Below are 15,756 nucleotides of genomic sequence, written 5' to 3'. Positions count from 1 at the left end.
ATGCACAGCATTCCTTTAAGAGAGCTTTGAAATGCACGAGGCATGAGTGGTGCATATTTGGCTTCGAGGTACAGCAATAAAGTCAGCGGTGTGACAACCAAGTAATGTGACCTTCCAAAAAATATGTCCAAGATTGTGCAAGGTCTATTTCGGTCAAGGATTGGCGAGGAAGATAAAGCAATACACGAGCAGCTTTTTGTGGATAGTTTGCAAGAAGCAGCACACATACAGCTGCCAAATCCCTTGTCATTAGAGGATGAAAGTATGCTACTTAGCTCTGTGGAGAAGTATGTGCTTTGCATACAGAAGGTCACAGGTTCAAATCTCCAGCATCACTATTTCAAAAGATATTTTGTGGGAGGGCTGGGGCAGAACTTGATCAGCCGGTGCTATCAGTCAGAGTTGATGTTTCAGACAGAGTTTAGCAGCTTCACATATGTTTGAGGGGGGGGGGGATAGAAAACTGAGATCAGAGGAGACGAGGTGTAGAGGTGTAGAGGACTCCCTGGTCCTGAATGGGGTAACTGTGCCCCTGAAGAACCAGGTGCACAGCCTGGGAGTCATTTTGGACTCACAACTGTCTATGGAAGCGCAGGTCAATTCTGTGTCCAGGGCAGTTGTTTACCAGCTCCATCTGGTACGCAGGCTGAGACGCTATCTGCCTGTGGACTGCCTCGCCAGAGTGGTGCATGCTCTGGTTATCTCTTGCCTGGACTACTGCAATGTGCTCTACGTGGGGCTACCTTTGAAGGTGAACCAGAGTGGCTGGGGAAGCCCAGCCAGATGGGCAGGGTATAAATAATAAAATATTATTATTATTATTATTACAACTAATCCAGAATGCGGCAGCTAGACTGGTGACTGGGAGTGGCCACCGAGACCACATAACACCGGTCTTGAAAGACATACGGTACATTGGCTCCCAGTACGTTTCTGAGCACAATTCAAAGTGTTGGTGCTGACCTTTAAAGCCCTAAACAGCCTCGTTCCAGTATATCTGAAGGAGCGTCTCCACCCCCCATCATTCCGCCCGGACACTGAGGTCCAGTGCCGAGGGCCTTCTGGCGATTCCCTCACTGCAAGAAGCCAAATTACAGGGAACCAGGCAGAGGGCCTTCTCGGTAGAGGCACCCGCCCTGTGGAACGCCCTCCCACCAGATGTCAAATAGAACAACAGCTGCCAGACTTTTAGAAGACATCTGAAGGCAGCCCTGTTTAGGGAAGCTTTTAATGTTTGATGCATTGCTGTATTTTAATATTTTGTTGGAAGCCGCCCAGAGTGGCTGGGGAAGCCCAGCCAGATGAGCAGGGTATAAATAATATGTTGTTGTTGTTATTATTGGTTCGCTGCTACTTCAGCAATGGCAGCATCTTTCTGTTATTTTTCCGCACAATCCTGATGTTGTCACCTGCCAACACACATAGTAACCCAACATCCACATAGCAGTAGCTGCCATGCTCCCCTAAGGTGAGTAGTGTTGTCCTGAAATATCTCCTGGGAGCAATCTGGAACAGTTGGAATATGCAAAGTGACTCTTGGTATACGGATAAATATGGTACAATGAGCATCTCCCTATTTCTATCTGGGAAATATGTGGAAGGCATGCTTCTGCCTACCTAGACTTCTGCTGTCTTCTTCATGAAGTCCATTTCTTTCCTACTCCTTCTTCCCTAGATTATATTGGCTGCCCTCTGTGATGGTAGAGAAGCTTGGCCAATATCTGCTGGAGTGTCACCATCACTACTGCAACCAAATCCTTTAGCACATATGTTGGAGTGCTTTGGCAGATAAGAAACTGAATGCAGCTAAATCTATTGCTGCTGCTTCTTGCTTCTTCCTAAATCCAAATGTCAACCAGAAAGACAGAGAGCAAAGTTTACCTTCAGCAATGTGAGACTCCCGAGAGGGGAATTCATAATTAGGCCCCATTTTCTTCTTCTTCTTAACAATGTCTGCAAAGAGATTCATTCACAGCTTGCATTGTATACAGATGGCAAGTACAGAACAAGCTTCAAGTGTCTTAACAGCATTAAGATATACAAAGCTAATAGGGCAGCGTAGTGCAAGGCAGAGATGCAACAGTTCCGGCACCTTTGTGAACAGAAGGGCAAATTAAGGGAGGGAAACACAAAAGCTGGCCACAGTTTCTTCACCAGAGTTACACATTGATGGTAACGAAAGTGATAAGGAGAAATAGGGAGGTGGGATGTAAACTAGCAGCAAGATTCCATCAATTGTATAAATATTGCATAAGTTGTTTGAATATTCAAAGCAGAATCTTATTTCTAGATATACACACAACAAATATGTATTACACAGCGATTGCAACAATAAATATTCAACCTGCTTCCCCATCTCTGTATTACCTTGTAATACTGTGGGTATCCTCATCGGTGAACATCCCCTGTGGGTGTTTTCTGTTGCATATTGCTAGTCAGTTTGGGTGCCACTGTGTATTAGGCCACATATAAGACCACATATTAGACCTATGGAGGACTGCTCAGGCAATGCTACTTGCTTTGAGATAAATAAGGATTGTAATAGATGACCTCCTAAATAAATAACTGTGACGTGCACAGGATGCCTTCATTATGTCAGTAGGCTCAGTGTTGTCGTGACTTAACAAGAAATTAATGTAAGATCTTCTTGAATTCACCTTTCTCACCATAACCAGGTATGATGGAGTTGTAGTCCACCTGGATGCTAATAGGTTCCCCATCCCTGCTCTAATACACAAGGAGCCATGACACATTCATGGAAACAGGAACAGCCAGCACTTTCTCCATTGATTCTTATACAGAATTATACAGGCTGGAGGCAGATGAAGCTTTGCTAAACTTATTTCTTCTGTTTATCAGTGATTTGCATGCAAAGATGCTGACATTTATGATTTAGAAACCTGAAAAGCAACCACCGAAGAAAGGGTTGTATCTTCCAGAGGTTTGTGTTGTAGTTGGGGTTTCTGTTCCTTGACAGGTTCTAATCATGGAAGAAATGGACAACCTAAGCTGGGAAGGTCATGACTTTGGGGCCAAATCTTAAGAACAACTAATTTTGACTTATGTGTATGGGAGCCTTTATGTGCCTTTTCAAGAGGACAGTGAGGGGAAGAGCTTTGTAAACTTTGGCCTGCTAAAACGCTGCCAGTTTACAAGAAATTGTACTGAATCACAGAACTGCGGAGTTGGAAGGGACCCCAAGGATCATCTATTCCATCTCCCTGCAGTGCAGGAAGGTCAAGTAGTTCATACATGACAGATGGCCATCCATCCTCTGCTTAAAAACCTCCAAGGAAGGAGAGTTCACCACCTCTCATAGGATGGTCTGTTCCACTTTCCAACATCTCTTACTGTCAGAAAGTTCCTCCTGATGTTTAGTCGGAATCTCCTTTCTTGTCACTTGAAGCCCTTGGTCCAGTTGCAGAAAAGGAGATCCATGATACTGGTTCTGCTATTGGAGCCATGACAGTGTCTCCCTTGAGAAAGGTCTCAGTGAGCTGCCTCTGTGTTGCAATTATCCTGCCGTCTTCCAATCTCATAAGGAGATTGCCATACTCAAGGGCATTTCTTCACTGTACTTTCCTTTCAAAAGCACTGTCCATCTTCCCCCCTGTAATTCCTCTTGATTCTTCAAGAGATACTTCAGAGTAGATGAAACCACAAAGCTTTCCACTGAGGGGGAAAAAATCAGTACTAGAGCTTATGTGTATTGAAGAAGAAATAATTTTAGTATGTGCTTCTCATCAACTTCCAGTGCTATGGTGCATTGAAAAACCTTACTGGCCATAATTCCAAGCTCTGGTATTTTAACTTTGCTTGGTATATCTTTCCCCCTTCCATATGCACAGGACTGAACTCATCTGTATATATCAGGGATGATGAAAATGCCTTCCAGATGTTGTTGGACTCAGGACTCCAACAGTTCCAGTGGTCAGGGATGCTAGAAGTTTCAGTCCTACAACATCTTGGGAGCCAGAGGTTCCTCATCTTTGGCACATATTCATCTTTCTCCTCTACTTCAAGTGCATACATCTGAATATGTTAAGTTTTTGTTTACAGCAGCTGATGCCTCAACACATTTTTAGCTAGAAAGTTCTTGCATGAAAATGAAGTATTTAAGCGTCAGTAGTTCTTCTGTATCAGTGCTGGGCTTAAGGAATTTTGCCTTTCTTATTTTTAGCATGCAGATAGAGGTGCCATTTAGAAAGGTAGCCTTTCCTCCCCTTCCCCATCCTGTCACTGTGTCATAGTCTTAGGTCTGTGGGCGGTTATTTCCCAGGAGCGCCTCAATCTCTAGGCAGTTCCACAAAGTGCATAATGATAGTAAGGATTTAAATGGGGCAAGAAAATAGCTCAGTTGGTCAGAACATGGTGCTGATAATGTCAAGGTTGCAGGTTCGATCCCCATATGGGGAAGCTGCATTTTCCTGCACTATGGGGGTTGGACCAGATGATCATCAGGAGCCCTTTCAAATCTATTGTTCATTGATTCGACACACAATGAATCCTAAATGCAGGTAGGTAGCCATGTTGGTCTGCCATAGTCAAAACAAAGTAAAAAATACCTTCCAGTAGCACCTTAGAGACCAATTAAGTTTGTTATTGGTATGAGCTTTTGTGTGCATGCACACTTCTTCAAATACCATGGACTTCCATTTCATGCGGCTCAATGTGGTGCCTTCCATAGTTTTAGTTACAGGTAGGTAGCCGTGTTGGTCTGCCGTAGTCAAAACAAAATAAAAAAAATCCTTCCAGTAGCATCTTAGAAACCAAAGCTCATACCAATAAGAAACTTAGTTGGTCTCTAAGGTGCTACTGGAAGGAATCATAAATGCATTAATCATTTTGCCCACAAAGAAAACTGTGTACTTTGCACTTAAGCACTGTGTTAAGAAGACTAATGTAGTTATTGTTCAATTGTTTTAAAACTATTACAATAACAGAGCAGGGCTTTCGTAGCATTATATCAGAATCTGGACAAACTGTGGTTACTCTTACCTGTGGTTGAAGGAAGCCAACTTCAAACCATGGTTTATATGAAGCTAGCTTGTATCAATAGAATCTAGTTTAAACTAGTCATAGTTTAGCACTATGTACAAACCCTAAGCTAATGTGAACTGAAGATTGCAGCAAAACATTCTGAGCTCCCACTTAGAGCTGCACCAGAGATGGAGAGAGTAGGTGTGAGTGCAAGAATCTGAAGCTCACTCACAATCCATTAAGGTTAGATAATAGTTTATCATTATCTCAGAATGAGGCCATAGAGTAACTTGGTCTATGGGCACCTTTCTGAATTGCACCCGCTCTACCTTTGTGCCAACATCTTTGGATATAGATTGTTGTGAGAAGGGCCAGTGGTTAGATGATCTGGGCTTGCAGCAGAATGTCGGACTCTGTGGTGTTTTCTTCCTCCAGTCCAATCTTTGAATGTATCTATTTTTCTAGGTGTATTTTTGAGTGTATTACATTTCTTCCTTGGATAATAATGTAAAAGTGAAACATTCTCCAAGCCATCCCAGAGGCCTCTTTAGGTTCTATTGTGTCACAGTTCTTCACTCTAAAAATTAATGAAATTCGGGCACAAAGAGACTTTTCATGAAACAGCACCTGCAGGTCTGCCACCTCGTCATAATTTAAGCAAATGTGAAGTAGGATTTAAAGAGACTGCAGGAATGATATTTTCTCCTTCAGCGCTTTGAGAAGGGATGTAAGTGGACTTTAACGCTTACTTCTATTACTGACATCAAAGTCAAACTTTTAAATAACCAACCCACTCCACTAATATATCTACTAATTAATAGAACCATAATTTAGTAGAATGTGCTCCAGTTTGAGATATTTAAATCATGGGCTAACTACTCAAAGGAAAATCTCAATGTCACAACTTGTTTATTCAGTGAATTGTGTCCTTCATGATTTGTGCCTTGCTCACATAGGGTGTGTGTGTGAGGAGGGGGAGAGAGATTTGCAACTTTTTTGTTTTCAGAATTTTTGTTGAAGAATAAGTGCTATTCAAGGATGGAATAACACAACTGCCACATCTAACACTTATTCCTTCAAATTTGCATTTGGCCTTATCTATATTCATTTTAAATTTAATACTTTAGAACATCGATAGCATTTGTAACTAAAAAAGTGTTAATCTAATAAAAACAAGGGAAGAAAAACAAGATGAAATACAAGAAAAGACTGAGCATTTTATGTCAGTATCATATATATTGATAAATATATCCTTGATGGTCACCACCACTACTACCACCATAATATGGAAAAATGTAAAGCTGTCATTGAACAGCTCTCATTAGATAATTTGTTATACTGCATCACAATCCTGAATTTGCATGAAGTCAGGGTGGAATAAGGGAGCAAAAGAAAAGTCGGACTGCACAACACTAGTGGTCATGGTATGGGAGTGAGGAGGGAGAGCCATAGAGGGGAAAGTGCTGGTTTAAAACAATGGCAGAAGTTTAATTAAAACAGGTGGAGGAAGTTGAAAAGAAAGTGGCAGCTTTAAACATCAATAGACGTGTGACTAAAGGAGGGATTGGGGAAATTGAGCAGAAATAAGTGGCAATTTAAAACAATGACAGAGGTTTGAGCAGAGTGAACAGGGGAAGACACTGAGGGGGAAGAGGTTTGAGTACAGCAATATGGAAGTTATGAAAAGCTCTGTTGCATGAGCTTTTTGGTTGTAGCTTCTGTGTTGAACCCATTTCTGCTATTTTTCCTTGCTGAAACTGGTTTTTTGTGTGTGTTTTGTTGGGCTATCTGCTTTCTACCCTACTAGTTTCAACAAACACCAGCTTCCACTGGCCACAGCTTTTCCTATATGTTTTCCCCTTTTCTATCCCGTGTTGGGCAAAACTATAGTCCTCTTTACTTCAGCAGGTAGAAGTGAAGTACCAGGCTTTGGAGAGAAGCTTCTGGGTTGGACCCACTTCAAACCTATTTTGACATCTTCATAGTGACAGGAAGAGTGTGTGACTGTACTTTTTCAGGAAGCAATTCCTTTGTGATTTGAAATGTGACAATTTCTCTTAGACTGCAAACAATCCATGCCCACTCCCCTGGGAGCAAGCCCAACTGAAGTCAGTGGGAATTACTTCTTAGTAACCTGTATAGATTTTGCTATCGCTGACAGAGAGCTTCCTTAACTATTTATTCTTGAGAAAGAGCCATATGAAGAAAAATACATTAAAATCTACACAATTGTAAATGTTGTAAAATGACTTTATTTTTATTTTTAAGTGAACATAGAACATTTACAATAGGACTATGAATATTGTTACTGATAGTGGATCACAGCCACGTAAGTAAGAGTAGTAAAAGCACTTAAAGGGCATTCCTATTTAGTCTCTCTCTCTCTCTCTCTCTCTCTCTCTCTGTGTGTGTGTGTGTGTGTGTGTGTGTTTGTAATGCATTTATCACAGAGGCTCATGTATTACATTTCTATAATGTTGCTCATTCCACCTGCCACCTCTCAATACTTCTGAGCTCATTGTATATAGTATCATCATAAAAACACCCATTAGATTTATTTTCACTTACAAGACGCAGACATTGCCTTATTTGTCCTTCGTTCATCCATCCCAGTGTTCACAAAGGAAACAGAAAGGCAAGTTCTATCTTATTTTCATGACACCTATTTCTGAAGAGCAACAAAATGTGCAGTTTTGAATGTCGTCACATGTCAAATACAGATGAGAAATGATTGCTTCTAAAAATAACTTGTCATTTTATCAGGGTTTTATTTTATTCTTCACTCTACTGCATCATAACCAGTTCACTTGCTTCTTTCTTGTGTTACTGGGGCCATTGGTAAAACAAATATAGAAGCCAATAAATTCCCCTTTGATTGTTTTTCATGAAATACTGAGGTCCGGAACAGGTCATACTTCACCAATATATTCTTTCCGCATCTGTAACATATCTAGAATGTAGAGATGTGAAAGGAATTTGTGTCAGTTTGTACCTCAGGGTAAATCTGCCTAATTCACACTTTCTGAAACAATAGTCCTCATGAATATTCACCAGCATTTTAGCACAAAATTGTGCTAAAATGTTGATGAATGTTCATAAGGACTTAGAAAAGAATAAGATATGCAAATGTGGAGAACTGAATTTAAGATTCGAAGAATGAGAACAAAGAGAAACCAAAATTGACAGTTTCTCCCATCCCTACTAGTATGTTATGGCAAAGCCAATACAGTGGTACCTCAGGTTACATACGCTTCAGGTTACAGACTCCACTGACCCAGAAATATTGCTTCAGGTTAAGAACTTTGCTTCAGGATGAGAACAGAAATTGTGCTCTGGCGGCGCAGTGGCAGCAGGAGGTTCCATTAGCTAAAGTGGTGCTTCAGGTTAAGAACAGTTTCAGGTTAAGTACAGACCCCCAGAACAAATTAAGTACTTAACCCAAGGTACCACTGTATTGGCAACAGCATCGCTGCTAAGGAGATGTAATGATCTCCGTTCAGAGAAGGAATTCAATCCTACACCTTTTCCTCAGCACCTGGATTATTATTTGTTATTTATCGTATTTATTCATCACCTTTTCCACAAAGTAACCCAAAGTGACTTACACAATAGTATAAACATTAAAACCAATTATAAGAAACCAGAGCAGAATAAAAACCTACATAAATAGGTAAATTCCATACATATAAATGACAGGTCTAATGCATACAAGCCTGAATTTGACTGAACACTAATGGGAGCAAGATATACTTCCAAATATCAAATCTGCCTGATCAGTTCTAGAGAAGTGATCCATCTAGCTCTTGTGGCGCCATATCAACCAGCTACAGAGTGTTTCTCACACACACACACACACACACACACACACATACATATATATGTAAAATCTATGGTAAGATAAGTGTTACCGGTCTCCACCGGAGATGCATAGTTCCACAAAACAAGGAAATGGGTGAATTGAGAGAAATGTAACAAGTCTATGTGACAAGGAACTGCCTGGCAGAATAAAAAGCAAAATAGCTATTAGATCTGCACTTTTCTGTGAGGAAGAACGCTGGGCTCTGAAGTTGGATGGGTACTGGCTTGAAATGGAGTGCAAATGGAAATGTCATGATGAATCCTGAGAAGTCTGAAGATGCACTACGTTTAAGCTGAAACAATTAATAGAATTGTGAATGTAGCGGTGAATGCAGGGGGGAAAAGGGAAGGATCTTGTTTGGGCATGCAAAAAGATACACACACAATGAAATACTATATACAGCCGTACTTTGGAAGTCGAACAGCCTAGTTCTTGAACGTTTTGGCTCCCGAACAATCGAAACCCGGAAGTGACTGTTCAGGTTTTTGAATGTTCTTTAGGAAGCCGAACATCTGATGGGGCTTCTGCACCTTCTGATTGGCAGCAGGAGCTTCCTGCAGCCAATCAGAAACCACATTTTGGTATTCAAACGTTTTGGAAGTCGAATGACCTTCCGGAGTGGATTCCGTTCGACTTCCAAGGTACGACTGTATATCTATTTAAAAGTAAGTCTCATTGTGTTCCTTGGCGTTATTCCCAAGTAATGGGGTTGTAGCCTAAACATAGATTACAGGAAAGACTAAAAATTAAATAGATTTGATTCTCTCCCCCCATGTATTAGAAGTAGTGTAACTACTGGCTGGAGAGAGCAGGTGCATAAAAAGGCTGCTCTCTCCATCAGATACTTATATAACATAATATCTTTAGTTTCTGGCTACATGTTGTAGTGCCTAGAATACAGGCTTTACAGCAAGGTTCTAATGTGTTCTCAGATATATAGCACTTATTTACTTCATGGGGTATCTTTTTGGTCATTTTATTTCTAATTAGCTTATTACAAAAGCCTTCATCTACATTCTGTCATCTTAAACATTGTCATCTAAATTATGGAGCTTTATCCTGAGGTGGTGTTTGGGCTGGTGTTTGGGACTGGGATGTTTGAGCAAATGCTGAGGCCCCCAAACCAGACACCAGATACTGAATCCACCCATCTCCAAATTTCCTGAGATTTTATTACCTCTTTCAGGATACTAGAATCCAGGCTCATCCAATGACGCTGAATGTTGAAAGATTCAGGACTAACAAAAGAAGGTAGTGCATGGTTAAACTATGGGATTCGCTCAGTTGGTTACAGCGTGGTACTGATAGCACCAAGGTTGCAGGTTCAATCCCCATAAGGGACAGCTGCATATTCCTGCATTGTAGGGGGTTGGACTAGATTATCATTAGGCTCCCTTCCAACTCTGATTCCATGATTCTAAGATGTATTGATGTTATCAACTTGGATGGCTTTAAAAGTGTATTAGACAAATTCATTAAATTTCAGGTTTTCCATGGCTACTAGTGATGATGGTTATGTTCTTCCACTGACAGAGGGATTTGATAAGTTTTTATCACCCCCCCCTCCTTTTCCTTATATTTTTAAAGGGCAGATTCTCCATGCATTAGATCAATGGCACCTACGTGAGCAGACCCTTGTGTACTTCACATCTGATCATGGGGCACATGTGGAAGAAATATCAGACAACGGAGAAGTCCAGGGAGGTTACAATGGAATATATAAAGGTATGAGCCATTTACTGTTCTTACTATTGTGTTTTACAAGAGCTGGGGGGAAATGTACGATTATAACCTTCTTCTTCTTCTCCTTTGGTGATCACTTGTAGCCGAGTAAGATTGTCTTCCATGAACACAGTCTTAATGGTGTGTCCATAGGTGACTGTGGAGGCCAATTTTATCCTTCCAATTTTATCCATATATCCTTCCACAATGGGGACATGGGTTTCTAGGTAGGAGTTGATCACGGTGTGGATCTGCCAAACGTGCTTTCCTCTTAGCACATTTCTCCCTTTTATCCTGAGTTTGAGCGTCTTCAAAGTCCATGACACCTTTGGTAAAGACTATTATGCAATTGGAGTGCTTGCAGGCCAGTGTTTCTCAGTTGTTAGTGTTTATACTACATTTTTTTTAGATTTGCCTTGGTTGACCATCAGCATTACGCTTTCCATTTTTAAGTTCGGAATGGAGTAGTTACTTTGGAAGACGATAATCAGGCATCCGAATAACATGACCAGTCCAACGAAGTTGATGTTGAAGAATCATTGCTTTGACACTGGTGATCTTTGCTTCTTCCAGTATACTGGCATTAGTTCACATGTCTTCCCAAGTGATATGTAAAAATTTTTGGAGACACCGTTGGTGGAATCTTTCGAGGATTATAACCGTTCTCAAATGCTCTATGCTTTTTTCATGAAAGTGAATATACATTTAGTATAAGACTGTGAATATTATTGCTTTTGGGATGTCACAGGCATATAAGTAATAGTTGTAAAACTTTAAGAACATATATTAAGTATGTGCATTTACGTAACACATTTATCACTGATATTCAAGTGATAAATTTTATACAGTGTTGTTTATTTTAACCCAGCTTCTAGTAATCTTATTGTGTAGCTTCTGTTAACATGCATAAAATCCTAAAAAGACACCCATTAGATTTACTTTCTCTCAGAATAAGCACATGCTCTCTTACAGTGTATTCCTAATGACCTCCACTCAGAAATAAATCCTATTAAATTCAATGGGGCTTACAACCATATGAGAGGGGGTAGAAGTTTAGCTTTATTTGTTTGTATCTCACTTGTCCATCCAAATCTCATTCTGCAGGAAGGAAATAGTGATACAAATTCTGCGTTATTTGGGGAGAATGCCTTGCCTAATGAGATCGGCTGCCCAAAGAACTGCAGTCTTGAACAGCCTTTTCCTAACTTCAGGCCCATAAATGTTGTTGGACTACAACTCCCATTATTCCTGACTACTGCCTGTACTGGCTAGGCATGATAGGAGTTATAGTCCAACAGGATCTGGAGACTCACGGTTGGGAAAGGCTGATCAAGATAATAGCATGAATTCGCATATAATGAAACAGACTCACATTGCAAAAAACATCATCAGTAACAAAAACTCTTGACTTGAGAGGACTGTGGCCAGCCAATAGCACATCAAGTCCAGCATCCTGTTCTCACAATGGCCAACCAGATGCAGTTTGGGAAACCTGCAAGCAGGATTCAAGCAAAAGGGCACTCTCCCCTCCTGTGATATCCAGCAATTGGTACTCAAAAGCATTACTGCCTCCAACCAGGGAAGCAGGACATAGTCATCATGGCTAGTAGCCTTTGATAGCCCTCTCCTCCATCTATTTTTCTAAAACTTCTTTAAGACAATCTAGGTTGATGGCAACCACTGCTTTCCATAGGAATGAGTTCCATACTTTAACTATGAAGTGCAGGGGACACGGGTGGCGCTGTGGGTTAAACCACTGAGCCTAGGACTTGCCGATCAGAAGGTCAGCGGTTCGAATCGCCTTGATGGGGTGAGGTCCTGTCACTCGGTCCCTGCTCCTGCCAACCTAGCAGTTCGAAAGCACACCAAAGTGCAAGTAGATAAATAGGTACCGCTCCGGCGGGAAGGTAAATGGCACTTCCGCGTGCTGCTCTGGTTCGCCAGAAGCGGCTTAGCCATGCTGGCCACATGACCCGGAAGCTGTACGCCGGCTCCCTTGGCCAATAAAGTGAGATGAGCGCCGCAACCCCAGAGTCGGTCATGACTGGACCTAATAGTCAGGGGTCCCTTTACCTTTACCTTACATAAAGAAGTACTTTCTTTTACATGTCTTGAGTCTTCCAACATTCCACTTCCTTGGATGCCCACGAGCTCTAGTGTTATGAAAGAGGGACAAACATTTTTCTCTATCCACCTTCTCCATGTCGGGCATAACTTTATTATCTTCTATTTTGTCAACTCTTACTCTCTTTTTCTTGAACTAAAAAGTTCCAAACACTGCAATCTTCATAGGGGAGTTGCTTCATCACCTTGATAATTTTGACCACCCTTTTCTGAACATTTTCCAGCTTATCCTTTTTGTAGCAACACAACCAGAACTGTATACAGCATGGCTATTTGATATTTAAGAAGCATACAAAAATCACAGTAAACCACACACGTTCATCCACTACTATAAATTCCCTTTTCACTTCTTACATTATTTTTTTACTGTAACATGTCATACTTTAAAATTCATAAATTAATGTAAGGCTTATTTTTTCTTCCTTATCAGAAGAAGCAGGACTACATCAGCATCTGAATTGAGTACCTAATTAGTTTAATGAGCTTCCCAAGCTCGAGAGAAAGTTTAGAAAGCTATATAAAAATCTGGTTGTGCCTGTTTATAGAGTATTTTGGAATTTAATTTTATTAAAAAATTAAACAAATGAATGGCTGTGTAACTCCATATGATCCAAAGTTTGTATGATTAGGTAATTAAAAAGGACATTTTGGAAAATGTGATCCAAATGTTTGAATAAAATTGCTAATTGCTGCTAGAAAAGTAAAACAGAGGGTCCCATCTCTTAAGTGTGGGTTTGTATGTTACCATAGTAACACGGTTGCTGTTTCCCTGTGGAAACAGCACTGCTCTGTTAATGTCTATAAATAAATAAGAACATGAGTTGGATGAATTACACTATTCCTTTCTATACTAGCTTTGCTCCTCTAACAACAAATGAGTTAGCCCTATAGAATTTTGGATATTGTGATAACAGCTGCCAGAATAGCATAAGAAGGCCCATGATAGATCAGAACAAATGCCTATCTTTTCCAGCATGCTGGTCTCACAGTGGCCAACCATATGACTATGGGAAGCCCACAATCAGAACATTAACTCAAAGCATTCTCCCAGTCACGTTTCTGTCATCTAGTAATTAGAGGGTTATATTGCCTCTGTTACTGGAAGTAATATGCCCAATGTGTTGTTGGATGACTAGAGTGGAATTCAGCACCACATTATCATTGTTGTTCCAATGATTACCATTGTTTATCATTGTTGTTCCAATGATTACCATTGTTGTTCATGAAGATATGACTGCCACCCATTCCTTTTACAGGAGAAAGTAAAGGATTGCACACTATTCAGTTGGGGCTTAAAGCTGATCTTTGCCCCTGGTGACTACAAATCTGCTCCTATATTATTATTTATTAAATTTATCTACCACCCTTCATCCAAAGATCACACAGCAGTTTTCAATATAAAGACAGAAAAATACATAACATATTAACAAATGAAACACACACACTCACAGCAGTTTAAAAAGGCATAGATTATTTAATTAGCTAAAGGCATGGGAGAAGAATGTTTTTGCCTGGCACCTAAGATGGTGCCAGGTGAGTCACCCTGAGGAGAGCATTCCATAAGTGAGGAGGCACTACAGAAAAGGCTCATTCTTGTGTTTCCATCCTCTAGAACTCTTATGAAGGAGGGACATGTAGGAGGGCCTCAGCTGATGATCACATAAGCCAGCAATTTATCCCATTCTGTCCCATTCTGAGTTATTTTTCTTGGTCATGCTAGGATGAGGAAGACTGCTGGGAGCCGTTTAGCTACTTATTCTATTTTCTTTGCTTTGAATGATGTTCACCAATCCTGGGAATAGTCTCTCACCACACATTTCTGTTTAAATATTCAGAACCATATTTACCTTTTCCTTTGTCTTGTACCGTTTGCTCAATATCAAAATATAATTTGATCTTCAATGTTTAGATTAAGAAGATTGATTTCAGAAAGGTCTCTGCGTGTAGTTAAATGTTTAACTAAGTATGCCCAAGTTTACCCTGATATGTTTTCCTTTGGAAATAACGATTATTAAGGCCTAAAGTCCAACATATCAAACATTTTCTACTCTGGACTATAGAAAGCCAGAAGAGAAAATAAAATAAAATATTGCATATGTATTGTTCGTGAGTTGAACCATGTGGTTATCGGTTTGTCTAAACAGAAATTGTAGCATAATTTTCTATAAATATAGTGTTTGCGATGAGGATTCTCAATAATGTATCTTCCATATATGAACATGTGAAGATCAATCCAACCAATTAACCCTCTCATCGGAGATGCCACTATCTGCTCAACTCGAAAGCTCTCAGTGTATCTTCACAATTTGAACTCAATCATTTATCATCATGCACAGCCAGATCAGAACCAATAATGAAGCATAAGAGCGTTTGGAAATAAAGTGCCTGGCTGCAGCTAGCGGGAATCGGATAAAACAAAATGGCATCAGCTGTGTGGACTGAAAACTCTGGTTGTGAGGATAGTCTCAACAGAACATTTCTATGTTAGTTGAGTCAGAGGTTATTTAGACATAACCTGGTCATAAACACAATTATTGCCAATTTTATTTCCATTCTGTTGAATCCAATCAAGGTTCACTGAACCTGATCAGATCGTTAGAGCTTAGTTAAAACAGTATTTTACATTTTATTTTCGCTTACTTTGTGACTGAAGAACAACTCCAGCTGTCCCTGTCCCTGTATTCTTTTGAATGTCTTGCATTATCTTTCACATTCTGTACACTAGAATTAAGTGTTCAAAAGGCCCAATGGCAGGACTTCTGGGTTTCATGAATTCCCTGACATAGCTCAGGGATGACCCTCCCATCAGGTAAAACTGTGTCAGATGCTGGGGCAACAGGAGAAGCTCCCCTGTCATTCCACTCTGTTGGAGGAAAGAGCTGGGGATGTTAAATGACCCATATGTGCTAGGCTGCTGTCACAAGCACACCAAAGAGCCCTCTCATGTCACCAGTGCTGAAGTAATATTTCACTACCACTCCAGTGGGCTTTTGCATGTGAAATGCAGGGAAACGATCTTGCTTTTTGCCTTAGGCAGCAATATGTCTTGGGCCACCCTGACACAGCTCAAG

At 40.5% G+C, this 15,756-nt stretch overlaps 1 protein-coding gene across 8 annotated transcripts in view; it reads left to right on the top strand.

The window, feature by feature from the left end:
* STS (steroid sulfatase) overlaps window positions 1-15,756 on the top strand; it is a 91,368-nt gene that overhangs the window by 40,618 nt on the left and 34,994 nt on the right. For all 8 annotated transcript variants that reach the window (XR_014510444.1, XM_083437863.1, XM_083437866.1 and 5 more), the window contains one exon: window positions 10,427-10,564. Coding sequence is in view for 7 of the 8 variants with exons in the window: in XM_083437863.1 (XP_083293989.1) it covers window positions 10,427-10,564 (138 nt within the window). In the remaining variant the exon portion in view is untranslated. The remainder of the gene's footprint in view (window positions 1-10,426; window positions 10,565-15,756) is intronic.

The sequence above is a fragment of the Podarcis tiliguerta genome (assembly GCF_965153285.1).
Source record: "Podarcis tiliguerta genome assembly, chromosome: 4".
NCBI classification, from domain to species: domain Eukaryota; kingdom Metazoa; phylum Chordata; class Lepidosauria; order Squamata; family Lacertidae; genus Podarcis; species Podarcis tiliguerta.
The sequence above is the reverse complement of the archived record's forward strand: the minus strand, read 5'-3'. Positions and strand labels throughout refer to the sequence as shown.